The 16,947-nt window shown below is 42.1% G+C and overlaps 1 protein-coding gene across 1 annotated transcript; it reads right to left on the minus strand.

Annotated features, from left to right (window-relative positions):
- Nucleotides 1-1,417: 1,417 nt before the first annotated feature.
- Nucleotides 1,418-14,745, minus strand: ELAC1 (elaC ribonuclease Z 1). Its single transcript, XM_030335741.2, has 4 exons — nt 14,676-14,745; nt 11,083-11,247; nt 4,650-5,117; nt 1,418-2,902 (listed from the first exon to the last, which is right to left on the minus strand). Exons 2-4 carry the CDS (start codon nt 11,237-11,239, stop codon nt 2,436-2,438), a joined length of 1,092 nt encoding a protein of 363 aa, XP_030191601.1. The 5' UTR covers nt 11,240-11,247; nt 14,676-14,745; the 3' UTR covers nt 1,418-2,435.
- Nucleotides 14,746-16,947: the final 2,202 nt, after the last annotated feature.

Consider the following 16,947-nt stretch of genomic DNA (forward strand, 5'->3'; position numbering starts at 1 on the left):
GGCCTCATTTCATTCAATAAACACTTTTGAGTGCTTATGATGAGTGGGTACTTCCAAAAATGCAGAGGTGATTGGGGCACCTGGGTGGCGCACTCGGTTAAGCGTCCGACTTCAGCCAGGTCACGATCTCGCGGTCCGTGAGTTCGAGCCCCGCGTCGGGCTCTGGGCTGATGGCTCAGAGCCTGGAGCCTGTTTCCGATTCTGTGTCTCCCTCTCTCTCTGCCCCTCGCCCATTCATGCTCTGTCTCTCTCTGTCCCAAAAATAAATAAACGTTGAAAAAATAAATAAATAAACAAAAATGCAGAGGTGATTAAGCTACAGTCTTTAACCTCAAGAGCCCCAGGAGTATTACCAACCAGTCCCTGGTGTACAGGGTTGGGCACACATTAGGTGTCTAATAAATGCTTGTTTTAACTGAGTTTGGAAACCAAGATATGCTAGGCTGGTCAAACTTTGGTGGCCCGGGAGCCTAGAGTAGGGTAGAATCAGCAGTCAAAAGTTTTTGTGAGAGAAGTCCCAGAAAGAACCTAAAGGGATTTAACAGTATATACCATGACAGAATTTGTAAATATGTGTACTATGAAATTCTCTAGGTTCCTGCATGTTCATAGATGGTATGTGGTGAAACAGGACTGAGAAAGGGGTCCAAAACAGATGACAGGCCCCTCTACTGCAGGACTTCTCAACCTTTAAGCCATGTGCTATGTTCCTTTTATGCACTGTCTTATTTAGTCTTCACAGCAATCCTACACAGTAGGTCTCATTAGTTTTCCTAGTGTAGAATGAGCAAGGGGTACCTGGGGGGCTCAGTCAGGCATCCAACTCTTGATTTTGGCTCAGGTTATGATCTAACAGTTCACGGGTTCGAGCCCTGCATCGGGCTCTGCGCTGGCAACAGGCAGCCTACGTGGGATTCTCTCTCTCCTCTCTCTCTGCCCCTTCCCTGTTCTCACAACACTCCCTCTCTCAAAATAAATGGAAAGGAAAGGAAAAGGAAAAGGAAAAGGAAAAGGAAAAGGAAAAGGAAAAGGCAAGGGCAAGCTGAAGCTGACAGGGAGTAAGTAATCTGCACCAGGCCACAAAGGTACCACCATAAGGTACAGAATTGGACTCTGAAATCAGTCTTTCTGGCACCAAAGACTGGTTTGTTATCACTCAAGCAGTACTGTTTTTGATATATTGATGAGAACTAGAACACCTCCAGAGGGACATACAACATAAAGTGTTCCCCAAACTAATGTGATTAGGAAATCCTTCTGAATGAATCTATGCTTGAGACTAGCTTTCCATGTAACCCATTTTGAGAAACTGTCAAATGAGTCAGAGATAACCCCATGGCAGATAGAAGGAAGAAGGAAGAAAAGCTAGCTTATTGAAACTGTGCTCAAAGAATTATTAATTAATAGGGACACAAAAATTAAACTTCGGTTTAATAGATATCATTTCTTTACCTCCAGATTCATAAGTTCCAGTTCATGGCTCATTTCTGTCAAATAATATTTGACATAACATTCCAATCCCCATACCTTCATGTAGCTAGGTTTTTAATGCTTGCTGCAGAATTTGACTTACCCAGTAGTTCAATTCACATCACTAATTTTGATAAAGTATATTTACATTGGGAGTATAGGTTTTAACTTGCTGTGTATTTCAAAAGGCCTGAGATTTGCATTTTGGGGGGAGATAATTTTTCACTGTACAGGACTCAAATTTTTTAGTATCTAGCATCCCTGGCCCCTACTGACTAAATTCTAGTAGTACCCCTCTCCAGCCCCCGAGTCATTTTGACAAGAAACATCCCCATAATTTCTAAGGGAGTGGTATCACCCCCAGCCGAGACCCACAGGTTTACAGCAAAGCAGAAAGTTCCATAAAACAATGACTGAAGACAAACACCTACCTTGATCCTGCATTCAGTATTCCAGCAAACAAATACAGATTTAATATGCTACCTTCAATCCTGCATGTCCAATGTCTCATTACATTTCTCTGTATTCTAATAATATGAACAGATTCAACAAACTGCCAAAATACCATTTTTAGCCCAAAGGGCCAATCCCTATATACTGTGCCAACAACAGCGATAAACCTGGGCAGAAGCTAAGCCCAGGATTGCATGGGGGTACTGGCTTACACCTGAGGCAGCAGCCACAGAACAAAAAGTATACCTGAACAGGTTATCGTTTTGTCAAATTTGGGCTTTAAGAAGGATGCTGGTTTTTTTCTTTTTAAAATGGTTTATTATCCAAAAGCTTGCTCCCTGTCACTGCTGAATCAGCTCAGCAATGCAGCTCTATCCTTTTTTAGGGTGGTTAGGACCCAAATAATTTCAGACCAAAACTAGAAGCACAACCTCCAACTACAACAACCAACTTGGCTGTTGGCTCAGGAACATATTCACAGATATGTCAGTATGTATTCCAGAACCCGGGTTTCATTTCTTGATCGGAATGCCAATCACCATAAAGTCTTCTGCTAGAGTCACTTCTTGGAGATCTAACACTGATTCGGCTTGCTTTTTCAGTTCTACAATCCCATCTGTTTCTCCTTCTCTGGCCAAGGCAACTGGCTTGTACCTCTGACTGAAGTGAGTCAGAACTAGCCTCTTTGCTTGGCACAACTTTGCAAATGCTGCTGCCATCTGTGGTGTGCTGTGGCCGTGCTCCTTGGCTTTGTCCATCTGGGCATCATCTAGGGTCGCTTCATGGATCAACAGGTCTGCTTCAAAGCACAGCTTCACTCCTCCGTCACCCACAACCCCAGAACAGTCACCCAAAATGCAGATTTTTCTTCCAACAATAGGCTTTTTTAAGACATCTTGGGGAGAAATTGTAACTCCATTTTCCAGAACAACAGAAATTCCATTTTTCAGCTTCCCATAGGCAGGACCTGGCGGCACACCTAATGATGGAGGCAGATAACATCACATCATGGGAATGGAATTTATGACTTGTTAAGAGAGTCTGTTTTAACAGCACCAAAATGGAAAAGGCATCCAATTCTTTTCATAATCGTTATAAATATTTTACTACTTGTGGAAAGCTGGAATATTTATACATTTTTAAAAGTTCAGTGTTGGCTATTGATGTTAGTGATGCCCTAGTACTTAAAACATTTCCCAAGCACACATGTCAGATGAGTTTTAAGCTTTTAAGTCCCACTAAGACCTTCTTAGGGTCAAGCTATCAGCTTTGATTCTCGGCTGTGAACAGGAGTAACAGTTTTTGAGGCCGCTTTACTTAACAAGCTCATCTTTTGAGTAAATTTAACGAGTCCATTTAAATAATGACAAAGTACCTACAAACTGACTAACTTAATAAAAAAAATTGTTTGAGGGGATTGTTTGGATCATAAGATCAAGGAGAACTTCTGGCAATCATACATAATCTTCTTCGTAGGCAGGGGCAGTTCCATGTTTACCAAATTAGGTTTGGTAAAACTTATATTAATTATCTTACGTTAATATAGAACAACACCTGATGATCATCACTCTGAACAACACCTATAAACAAATAGAATGTGTTCGCTAATTCCAGCATACATCATATTTAAAGTTTCCCAATATAATAGTATTTCCACAGCTTTTAGATAATAAAAATACCTTTGGCCTAAGTCACTTTTCCTCATTATTTAGCATTTTGTTTTAGTTGAGAAGGAAGGAAGAGTTTGCATAAAGAAACAAATCTAGGGGCACCTGGGTGGCTCAGTCGGTTAAGTGTCTGAATTCAGCTCAGGTCATGATCTCAGAGCTTATGAGTTCGAGCCCCATGTTGGGCTCCGTGCTGACAGCTCGGAGCCTGGAGCCTGCTTCAGATTCTGCGTCTCCCTCCCTGTCTCTTTCCCTCCCTGCTCGCACTCTGTCTCTCTCTCTCTCTCAAAAACAAGTAAATTTAAAAGAAAAAAGAAACAAATCTACGGAAGATACCATCATGCTTTTTATAGGGTCTACATGGCCATGACAAGGAAGGTGGTGATGCTGGAGGTATAAAGGACCTGGACACTGTTTCAAGAGAGGTGCTGAAGATCCTCTCATGCTTGATGGCCTGGCAGGGAGGAGGTACACAGCCTCAGATGGGGCCCAAGTCTATCTCTGTATGCTTGTTTCCACCTATGATGAACCCAGGCATGTAAAACAATTGAGACATAGTATTCTGAACATCAAATTAATTTAATCAAGGTTGAATGAGTAGGCAAAGTTGATAAAGAAAGAAAATCCTGAAAGAAAGAAAAGTAGCTGGTTGCAGTTGCAAGGTTAAGAACTCTGGCAAAAATTCTCAGGCCAAAGATGTCACTGAAAGCATATTTCAAAAGGAAGACATGAAAAAATAAAAGCCTAGACCTAGGACAACAACAACCACCCTCCCAAGCAAGATAGCATTAGCTGAAGATAAGAGAGACTAAAAATGTGGATCCAGGGAGCTGAAGAGAAAAGGATTCAAGTATATATTTGGATTTTGGTCTGAATAGCATCTTTTGGCCTCAAGAATTTCCCTTAATAAGCAGACTTTGGGCAAAAGAAATAAATGGAGAAATGTCAGTTTCGGGCCTGGGAGAGAGGAAAGGAAGGTTATTATGACACTTCTAACAGCTTCAGCTAACAACAGCTCAACTGATAAGAAGAAAAAGAAGAAGAAAGAAAACCACTTACCGAGGTCTTTCAGTTTCTGTGCATTGAGTTTACCTGGTCGTTTCTTCTCTACGACTGAAAACCCAAAGGAAGGAATTCGGTGAAAGAGGCGAAATGCTTTTACAACAAACTGTTCATCATCAACCAGAAGGTATGAGTTTTCTTCTGAGTCTAGTAGGATAGTTCTTCCTTGTCCCTCTTTGGGAAGACTGTCTGTTTTATTCACGTGCGTAAATTCTTTTAGTTCTTCTGTTGGACACTGATCTGCTGTAGGCACCAGCTCATGGACCACGTAAGGGAAGACCAGCTCTGTGTGAGAGAGTTCCATGGTTCTCCAGATAAAGTCCCGAAGCCCGGCAGGGCCATAGATTTCAATAGGCTGTTTGGTAACCACAGAGCCACTCTGCAGGCTGATTGTGCAGAGGAGGCCAGGAAGGCCAAAGAAATGGTCTCCATGAAGATGTGTGATGAAAATCTTGGTAATTCTCCCTTTTGATTGAGGCAGAGAAAAAAATTTGGGAGTTTTTCCAGAAATAAAAACCTATACAAAGCTACTTGAAACATGTGTAACAACTTACATAGAAAGCAGCAAAATGAATTTAGAATTCTATTTATTACCATAAACGTATTTCTTTATATTTTTCTACATGATTTCAGAAGCAAGACAGGCTTTATGTTTTAACAAGATCTAGATGTAACTTTTTTCATAAAGCATCTTCAATTTACATAGTATTGCAGTTTTAAGAGTATTTTCCTACATATCTTCTTACAGAAAGAAAGGAAATAGAAAAAGAAAAGGGAAGAAAAGGGAAACAAAGAGTGTGAAAGCAAAGCAAAGCAAAGCAAAGCAAAGCAAAGGGAAAGAGGGGCACCTGAGTGGCTCAGTCGGTTAAGCGTCTGACTTCAGCTCAGGTCATGATCTCATGGTCCGTGGATTCGAGCCCCGTGTCAGGCTCTGTGCTGACAGCTCAGACCATGGAGCCTGCTTCAGATTCTATGTCTCCCTCTCTCTCTGCCCCTCCCCCACTCATGCTTTGTCTATCTCTGAAAAATGAATAAACCTCAAAAAAAATTTAAAAGACAGAAAGCCAGAAAGCAAGCAAGCAAGCAAGAAAAGGGACACAAAAAGTGTACCAAAATAGTTCACTTAAACTAGATAGGCCTCAAACGTCAAAAGCATCTGACAGTTACAGTGCCCTCTACTGTTCCCTCTGAGAATAAAAAATACATACCTCCAGCAAAATAAATGTTCCCCAGGCTCCAACTGGACCAATGCCTGAACCCAAAACTGCCGTGTAAGGACCCTCTGCACTGGACAGAGATGAATTAACCAAGACAGAGCCTGCCTGTCTGAGTGAGGTTGAAGGGGGAGGAGGAAAAAGAAGATGATGAAACAGGAGGGGGAAAGGAGGACGCAGGAGAGGAAAAGGGTGAAGAACCCAGAGGGAAGGTGGGCAACAGATGCTAAAATGTAGATCAGAGGGCAGATCTCCTACGGTATTATGTCAACGTACATGTGCCCATGCCTTCTTTTCAACGTGAGCTAACACAATGGCTTTTTCAGTACATATTGGCTTAGGTCGTAACTTGAATTCATCAATGGTAAACTGAATCTACTGCTGGTATGTGGCATGATGCCACATTAGCATTTCTCTGAGATGCGCCACAAGGCATTTTAAAAGTAACAATCCCAATTAACACAATTTTAGTATAACAGAGGCTTCTGCTCCTAGCTCATGGCCCATCTATTTCAAGTATTTGATACCATAAAAGAACAGGAATAGTTTATTGTAATGTGATTTATCCTGTGACATCAAGGCGAAAGTGTTCTCCAAGTAAGTCTTTCCTGAGTTAATACATCAAACCCAGGCCCCATGGCAGAGAACAACAGTTGGGCAGAGGCTGATCTGAGATCTGGAGAACCCTGAGGCACTCCAGAAGTATCCTCAGTATGCTCCTTTTTGTTTTCTCTTTTTAGTCCCTGTTGTTGCTGTCTTTTGACTTCTTGGAACCCATTCATCACCCCCCTTCCTGCTGTCTGAGCTGCCAAGACACACATAAGTGTGACCTGAGGCCTCTGCAGACAAAAGAACTAGATAACTAGAATGGCTATTGAGTCATGATCTCCACGTTGACCTTAAAACTGCCAAGTGAGACTTTCTGGGCCCTCTCCCTATCTGGTGTAAAACAAAGCCAAAACTGAACACCAAAACAATCTGTGAGTCCAAAGCAAGTGAGACAAATTAAGTAAGTCAAAATTGCTTCCCACAGTTATCACAGGTTCAGGGAAGACAAACATTTCATTTCAAGAAACTTGATTTCAGAAGGAGAAGGAATAGCAACCTCAATTATCAAATTTAGGGGATGCTATCAAATGAAGAAAGCAAAGTGCATGAATTTCCTTTCACTTGCGAACAAGAAAATTACAGGGGAATATGCCATCCATAGAGAAGTGGAATTCTAAGGATCCCCTAAGCGATGACACAGTTATACTTACTGCCATAGGAAAATATCTGCAATATATTATTGTTCAGTTGAAAAAAAAAAGGTTACACCTAGTATGATACTGTTTATGCAAAATTGTACACACACACACACACACACACACACACCAAATATACCTGTACCTTTAACATATATACATCTATAAAATATTTACCTATAAGGGGGATTTTAGGCTTTTTAAATATTTTTCTGCTTTGTTTGAATTTTTACAATGAGAATGTACACTTTTTAAAATGTCTTTATTTATTTACTTAAGTAACCTCTACACCAAGCGTGGGGCTCGAACTCATGACCCCGAGATCAAGAAGTTGCATGTTCCTCTCAGTGAGCCAGCTAGGTGCTCCCTAAGTATACTTTTTATAAACATTTTTTCATCATACTTTTGTAATACTTTTTATAATCATTTAAAAAAATTGTTTAACGTTTATTTATTATTGAGAGACAGAGAGACACAGAGCGTGAGCAGGGCAGGGGTAGAGAGAGGGGGAGACATAGAATCTGAAGTAGGCTCCAGGCTCTGAGCTGTCAGCACAGAGCCCGACGCGGGGCTCGAACTCACAAACTGCGAGATCATGACCTGAGCCGAAGTCTGTTGCTTAACCAACTGAGCCACCCAGGCGCCCCCTTTTTATAATCATTTTTAAGGGAAAAAGAAGAAAAGCTTAAGCTCACTCTTTAAAATTATGAAAGAAGTAAGACATGACAAACCTATTACTTGTTAATCAGATGCTTGCACATTAGGGCCAAGGAAGCTTAAAAGAAGTGTGTTTAGATAAACAGAGAGCACTTCCTTACGAAACTCATAAGAGGAGGAGTATAAGCTGACAGGGTTTCAATGAATCAAATAACAGGTCCACATTGGGTTGAAAGTAACCGAGACGAATTGAGGGTGCTGCATTCCAGTTTGAGACTGAGGGCTTTTGAAATGCTAAAGAGTCATAGATAATATTCTAGGATTACCATCTCACCCTCCTCTCTGAAGCCAGTAATCTTTTTAGCCAATACGAATTTAGTAAACTAAAGATTCCCTTAGACTTTATTTATTTTTTATGAGGCTTAGCTTTGCAAAATGTTTACTTAAAACATATATAAAATAGGTACAAAATATAAAATATTAGAGAAAGGTACTGTAACAGATAGACGTGAGGTGGTACCCATGGCCCCTGGCTGATGTTCATATCCTTTCACAATTTCTTCTCCTTGAGTGTAGGTGGGACTTGCAAACTGTTTCTAACCAGTAAAATATGGCACAGGGATGCAGTGTAATTATGGTGATTATGTTATGTTATAAGACTCCACCTTGCTAGCAGACTTGCTCTGGAGTTTCTTTGCCCTTGGATGGCAGTAAGGAATCGAGCTACCACAAAGGAGAAACCCACATGATCAGGAACTGGAGACCTCTAAGGGCTGAGGCAGCCTTAGTCCTGCCAACAACCTATGTGAGCTCTGAAGCAGATTCTTCCCCAGATGAGCCTCTGATGAGACCTCAGCCCCAGCCAAATACAGAGTGCAACCCAGTGAGACCTTGACGCAGAGAAGCCAGCCAACCCAGGCCCAAACTCCCTGACCCACAGAAACTATGAGACAATAAAAGCAGTAAGACACTAAATTTGTAATCTGTGATACAGCATTGGTAACTGACACAGGTATTAAATAAAAAGTAATGACTAATCCCCACACCTACACCTCTAGTACCCACACTTAACAGTTTCTTGTTTCTGTTTTAATCATCCCACCACCTCAACCCCTACTCTCTAAAATGGGGTATTACTGCCTCCACGCCAGCCTGCTCCTCCCTGAGAGTTCTCATGAAAGGAACTTCTGTGTGACCCAAGGCAAATAAAGTATAGTACCTGCTATACTAAGACCTCAGGGTCTTAGGCTGAACTGTATACACCTCAAGGCCACGAGTCCTAAGTGAAATGCATTAGTTCCTTCCTCCAACAGCTCCTTTCCTGTCTCCCTGTTTAGGTCTCAGACACCATCCTTGTAACTTGGAATAATCCTTCACTTCTTCACATCCTAGACATTCAGTCAGTCACCCACTCCCTGCTAAGTCTACAAGTATTTCTTAAATTGAGTCTCGTCTTCATCCCTATCCCTACACCCTCATCCTCTCTCTCTTCTCTCAGATGAATGCAACTGCCTTAACACTGGTCTCTCCCAGTACATCTGCCACGAGAAAACTCTGTCCCTAACACATAAATCAGACCATATCATTCCCCTGCTTAAAAACTTTTAATGGTTTCTTACTGCCAACAGAATAAGAAGGTCCAAATACCTTAGCAAACCACAGAGAACTTCATAATCTGCCCTCACTTTTTCAGCGTTTTTACCTCTCATTTATCCTGGCCAAACATGTCACTTCTCTCCTAGAAACTCGATTACTTCTTGCTCACTTTTTCTGTTCCTTGAAAGTCCATCCCTACTTTTCTCCCCAGAGAAACTTCTAATCATCACTTAGATCCTAGCTGTACTGTTACCATCTCTGGGATGCTTTCTCTGAACACACAGTTAACATCCCCCTCTTTTGTGCTCCAAACGTATTTAGAAAACAGATCCATTATTCTCTTTATCACATTACATTATGACTACTTACACATCAGTTCCCACCACTAGACTAAGAGATCCCTGGACGCTAGAACTAACTTTCTTATAGCCATCAATGCCACACACTGTGATGAATCAGAGGAATAATTTCAATAACTTCCAGTTAACAAGATGCAGTAAGTGAGAGGGACCATACTAAGTGCTGAACACCTTATTCATGCGTTAACTGATCAGATATTTACTAGGCATCTACTAAGGATATAAATGATCCTTGGGCTTACTTTATCATACAGGGAAAATACAGCGAACACAGAAACAACTATTTAAATAACAATTTTAGATATCGATGGTAAGAAGTCAATAAAAATAGCACAAAGCAGTAAAATGCCTGAGAAGAACGAGGAATTACTGAACTCCAGGGGTTCAGGGAAAGTCTCTGAGGAGATGGCATCTGAGCTAAGCTTTAACTGATGAGAAAGAAACAACCACACAGAAAGGGGATTATTTTATGTAATTTTTACAACACCCCTTTTAAGCTGACTTGAGTTGAGTTTCTATCCACGTTTTAAGATAAGGGGCTCAGTCGGTTAAGTTTCGGACTTCGGCTCAGGTCATGATCTTGTAGCATGTGAGTTCGAGGCCCATGTCGGGCTCTATGCTGACAGCTCAGAGCCTGGAGCCTGCTTCAGATTCTATGTCTCCCTCTCTCTGTGCCCCTCCTTTGCTCGTGCGCGTTGTCTCTCTCTTTCTCTCTCAAAAATACATAACATTAAAAAAAAAAAAAGATAAGGAAAATAAGCCTTAAGTTTGTTGATCTGCTAAGGCCAAAAGCCAAGACACTGCTGGGACTGCAACCCAGGCTGGCCTGACTCTAGGCCAAGGCTTTGCGCCACTGTACTCCTCAGTCTCCCTGGTGCTGGGCCTTTGCATGTTCATCTCCCCAGCCCAGCAAATCCCTCTACCTCCTTCAACGACTCACAGGTCACCTTCTGTGAGAGGCCTACCCTGATAACCTCACATGAAAAAGAACACCTCACTCTTCTGAATGTCTATTACTCTTTGTATCTTCTCGTGATACTGACAACCATCTCCTGGTGGAATCATGTACACTGTTCCTTTGCTTGCGTAGTATCCATCTAATATGCCTCATGTATCCCAACCCATCCTCCACCCCTAACCCTATATAAATCCTTGCTCTCAACATTTACAGTACGAACAAGTAGATAAAGTTCAGTGGGGGAGGCTGGATGCCTGAGGGTCTTCCAAACCTTGCCAGGGCTCTAGCACTGAAGTGGGATGCAACTGTGAGGGCTGTTTATGAGCAAAAGCCTCAAGGAGAGCCAAGAAAATGAAGCAGAGTAAGAGATAGTCTTGGTGAGAGAGTTGAATGCACACTAACCTGCTTTAAGTTGGCTTTTCATCAGCTGTGTCTGAGTTCCCTCCCCACAGTCAAAGAGCCAGCACTCGCCCTCACACCGAAGGACCAGAGCAGAGGCACCCCGGGTTGGGGATGGGTATGCTGCACCCGTACCCAGAAATGTCACATCCATAGACATCTTCCACCCTGCAATGAAAAGATTACCCAGGGATTATTACACATCACTGCTCGATATCACCAAAAACAGGTCGTTGTGAGATTTACTGTTCATTTATCTTTTCGTTATTCAGAAGAGACTGGGTTCTTATACAGAAATCCCAAGTAAGATTTGAACAACTCTTAGTGAGTTAAAACCACAAGTTACCAAACCTTGGATGGCTGCTCACACGTACAAAAACAAACAAGTTAAAAAACTGCCAGATCCAGCCAATTAAAAACTGTAATTGAATCCCAACTATATAATGTTCTGGAAAAGGTAAAACTATGAAGACAGTAAAAGACCAGTGGTTGAGAGTGGTTTGGGGGGGAAGGGAACAATGAATAGGTAGAACACAGGGGGAAATGGGTATTCTCATATGTTACTACTGGCAGAGGTGTAAACTGCTTTTATGTTTGGGAGCGCAATTTGGCAATATATATTACCAATAATGATGATGCTATTAACAGTACATTTTAACTCAGCCACCCTATTTTGGGGAATCGACCCTATAGAAATAAAGGACCTATGTACAATGTTTCTGGTGGTACTTTTAAGGTGGCTAAAATTTGGACACGGTCTGAATATATTTCACCAGGACAATGACTGAATATTTTACTGTACATTCCTACCATCAACTATTTATTCTGCAGTTAAGTCAGCTCTGTAACTCTTGTCCTGGAGGGACGACAATGAGAAAAGTTACAGATTTTTACAACATCACTTTTACAACAATGCCCCAAACCTCTGCATTTATATGAGAGAGAAAGTCTGTGTGTTAAGGATACACAGCATATTGTTAATATTGGTTATCTCAGGAGTGATTAAAATGGTGATGGTGGGGAGTGGTCATTAAGTTTTCTTTTAAATCTTTGGATTGGTTTTCATTGCAATGAGCAGCATCTGATGACTTTATTTTCAATGTTTATTTCATTTATTTAATACTGATTATTAAAAAGAAATGGGTCACAAGGCCGAACATACTTTTCTAACTACACATCACCGAATCTTCCTTTCCGTTTGGGGACACAGTCAGCCCCCCCCCCCCCCCCCCCCCCCACACACACACACACCTCACCCACACAGATGGTACATCTCTCCAATTCATGCACAGGCTTTAGGTTATGCTACTGTCCCTTCCATGTGTTACTCCACACTTCTAATTCCAAAATCAAGCATTCCTCTGATAATTAGGTAATTTGCAGAGGCTTTCCTGTTGGATTGCAGTTTGCAACAGAGATGGGAATAACACAATATAGAAAGTCAAACATTTTAAAAGCTAGTAAATGCAGAAGGAATAACAAAATATAATCACTCTGCAATCCCTAACAAATAATGGATCTAGGCCAATGGTACAGAACTCGAGAGCATATTAGAATCACCTGGAGAGCTTTTGAGACATATCAATAATTGGGTTCCATCCCAGAACAATTAAAAAGGAAATTCCGCAAGTGAGACATGTGTTTTAGTATTTAAAAAAAAAATTCTTCCCCTGTGATTCTAATGTGCAGTCTGTTTGAGAATCACTTAGTGAAAGGCTCATGGAGAACTATAATGGATGGATCAGGCTGACCTGAATTCACTAGACAATTAGTCAAACTTAACAAAATAAAATTTTATTTTGAAAAATTTCAAACACATACAAAAGTAGAGAGATTAGTATAATGCATTACCACATGACCATCGCCAAGCTTCAACAAGTATCAACTCATGGCCAATCTTGGTTTATATCCACCACCCACATTCATATCCAAGAATATTTCATAAGTATTTATCCAAGAATGCTTGTTTACATGGTATTGGGTACTCCCATCAGGAAGCACATGCTGTCTGAATGTCTCTCTTCCTGATGTTTAACAACCACTAATCATTGCCTGGGTTATTTCACTAGAGGTTGCCAAAAGGTGATATTCTCTCATTCCTTCTGAAGTTATTAGTTGGCATCCTTCTGTAAATCTCTGGCCAATTATTTAGTTACCCTGCAGTGCGATTTGTACAGAAAAGGCCCACTGACCAATCTTAACACCACAAAAAGAAACAAGACCTTATGTAACTCCTGGTGGGCTGCAATAGGAGGTACACAATAACACTATGAGGTTTTCTTGCCAAAAAGTAGGACCTGAAATCTGAAAAAACCTGTAATCTAAATACCAGTTTATTAAAGGACAACACAGGGATGGAAGAAGCAAAATCCAGTACGTAGGAAATGTTACAAATGAATAGGTTGCTTCAACAAGTAAAATACAGAGGAAAAAAAATAAAGAGGGATGGCATAAGGAGATTAAATGAAATATAAGAGATGTCAACCAAATGTCATGTGTAGCTTGTTTGGATCTGGATTTGGGCAGACTGAAAAAGAGAACTGGGAGAAAAAAGAGACAACTGGGAAAATGTAAACACTGACTGGATAGATGGTAACATGAAATGCTTATTAAATTGATATTTTAAAAAGGAATTATTGTGTTTTATAAACGCAAACAAGTATTTAATAGACAAAACGGAACATTCAGATTTGCTTTCAAATAATCTAGTGAGGTGAGCGTAAGAGTCACCCAACAGAGTTGGGAATTCGGTACAGTATCTTGTTTCAATGTGTGGAAGTTTCCACAATAAAAAGTTAAAAAAATGAGCCAAATGATCAAAACCCACCCAGTAGGTCGGAAAGTAATCAGAAATTACTTTATTTAATCAATGGTTCATGTTTTGTGGCATGCACCATTCTATGCACCAGGAATTCAATGTGACCAGACCGGATTTGGTCCCTGTCTTCTTGAACATAAAACCAGCCACTTGCTTTCTCATGGCTATGATCCACCTTGGACCAAGTGCACATTCCAGTGGAGAACACAGCACACGACCACAGTACTGTCACCTGACACTCCCGGCCAGTGGTTCTCGTCCCGGCAGGATATCCCAATCACCTGGTGATTCTGGGGACTCAGCATTGGGAAGGCTTCCCAAACGATTCTAAAGGCTGACGGGTTGAGAACCAGTTTGCATACAGGCAGCGCCAACCCTGCAATCACCCTGTGATCTAGGTAGGGCGCATACTGCCTTCCTCCATTTTGGAAATGAAAGAACCGTGGCCCAGAGACAAATAGATGCCAACGCCGAGTCAGGGCCACAGGCCAGGTCTCCGACCACCAGCGAGCCCAGGCTCGCCCTCAAGTCAATGTCAATTTCCCAAAGGAGGGGTGGGCGGGGGCTCCCGCCTTGGGGTGGGGGTGGGGGGGTGGAGGACAGACTAGGCGCGTCCTCGTTCCCGGGCGCTCCCCGGGCCTGGGTCCTCCATTCCGGCCCGGCCCTCGAGTCCGGAGGAAGCGCGCCTGCCCGCGCGGCTCGGCCCACAAGGCGAACGCGGACAGACGGTGGCGCAGACCCTGGCCCGCCCCTCTCCGGCGCTCCCCGTCCCACTCACCCACTACCCGAGGCCCGCGGCAGGAGCCGAGGGAGGCGCAGGCCCGCGGCAAGGCCCAGCCGTCCACCGGGCGGCGCCGGCGCGGGCGGAAGTGCCCCGCGGGCTGTGGCCGCGTGTGGCCGCTCTAGGATGCGCCGGAGGTCTGCGCTCGGTGGTGCCGGGCCTGGCCTGGCCTGGCCGCGTGGGTGGGTTCCGCACAGATGGTAGGCGCCTTCTAGGTCCGCGTGGGTACCGGTCGGCCTTCATTCGCCCGCACAATTCTCTGGGTAAAGGTGGTAGCGGTCACCTGTGAGGACCACAGCGCCCAAAGGAGAAACGTGTAATGTTTTCCAGCGTGCTCCCAAATGAGTGTTGTCCCTAATGCTTTGTTGCTGCGTATGTTTGTGTAATTTCTAGTCTTGCGCTGAAATAAATCTTTCTTTTAATCACTAAATCTAAACGTTTAAGCCTACGATGCCTTAAGAGAAAGCAATGTGCCTTTGAATCAGAGTTCATAGCAGCATTACTATAGATCCTGAGAACTCCGTTCTATTCCACTTTATTTAGGGATACACAGGATATCTACTTTCACACAAACATTGCTGGTGTGTTCTCTTTGTGCACAGCATAGCCTGCTGGACACGACAGCGAAAAACCCAGACTTGCTCTGTGCAGAAACTGCACGTGGTGATTACCACAAGGGCAAAAAACTTGGCTTAAATTCCAACTTAAAAAAAAAAAAAAAAAAAGGTATCTTAAGCTCCTATGCAGTGCCAGATGGCCCTGAGTTTTGCTAGACATACTTGAGATGGTCAAAGTATCCAACAGTTTCATAACAGGAATAGAGGTGCTGGGACTGTGGGGGTTTTGGAACTACCAGGAGAGAGGACTCAAGAACCCTTTTGCCCCACCCCGACTGTTTTATCCAATAGACCATGGCATAATTTACTTTTTGGCTTCTTCAAAGCCTTTATTCAAGTATTAATTGAGTTCCAGCTCTGTGGATGGTATTATTTTTGATGCTGAAATAATTTTTTGAGTATGTCATAGTCCCTGGCTTTAGGAGCATACACTGAGGCTGGAAAAATATGTCTTGGGAAGCCACCAACTCACAATATGAGGGAACAAACAAGAAGACAAAATGAGTGACAAAAATATAGAAAAAGAGAGATGACTAGATATGCAGTTAGTTAAGAAAAGGAAGGGTTTGAGCTGGGTCCAGTAGGATGGTTGAGACTTGGATTGGTATTTTGGAAAAGGAAAAAAATAAGTTGGATTTGGTCATGTGGGGTCTGCCTTAGCAAAGTATTAAACACCAGAACTTGAACTTTATTTATCCTGATACTTGCTTAGCTCAGGAGGGCCCAGGAAGACACACATCATTCTACAGCGAGGTCTTGGTCACAACTCAGCTATGGGTTACTCACAGCAGTACCTTCCATGGACTTATCTGCCCCAGAACTTCCTGCCTACCCATCAAGGATTCCTACAACTCCTCTTCCCAACTCTTCTCTTTCCATTAGAGAATCATGGGTAGAACTTTTTGCTTATTTTTAAAACTTTCCATTATGGGAAATTTTAAACCTATAGAAAAGTTGGGAAAATGTCTAATGAACTTTAATGAATAGTGATCACTCACCTTCAATAGTAACATCTGGTCCATCTTGTTTCACCTACAACCAACCCCTCCCCCTTCAAAAGCAACAAAAACCTGGATTATTTTCAAGCAAATTCCAGATACAATATTACTTTATCCATAAATAGTTCTATAGGCATTTAAGAATCCTCTGTTGGGGGGCGCCTGGGGTGGCTCAGTCAGTTGAGCACCTGACTCTTGGTTTCCCCTCAGGTTATGATCTCACGGTTTGGTGAGTTTGAGCCTGGCATCAGACTCTGTGCTGACAGCATGGGGCCTGCTTGGGATTCTCTCCTTCTCTCTCTGCCCCTCCCCTGCTCACGCTGTCTCTGTATCTCTCAAAAATAAATAAATACACTTAAAAAAAAAAGAATCCTTTTTTTGGTAAAGTCTTATTACTACATAATGATGATAGGCAGTTGAGTATATAAATATAAAAGATAAATTTTTTGTTATATGATCATAATATTATCATAAGGAGACAATAATTCCTTAATTTCAAATATCCATTCATTATTTAAATTTTCCTGATCATCTCATAACTTTTTGAGGCTCATTTGTTCAAATCAGAAAATAAAAATACACAATAAAAACATTAAAAATCTCTTAATGTTATTGTCTCCCCTGAAAAAGTTAGCAATTCCTTCATCTAATTTG

The sequence above is a fragment of the Lynx canadensis genome, chromosome D3, assembly GCF_007474595.2.
Source record: "Lynx canadensis isolate LIC74 chromosome D3, mLynCan4.pri.v2, whole genome shotgun sequence".
Lineage (NCBI taxonomy): Eukaryota > Metazoa > Chordata > Mammalia > Carnivora > Felidae > Lynx > Lynx canadensis.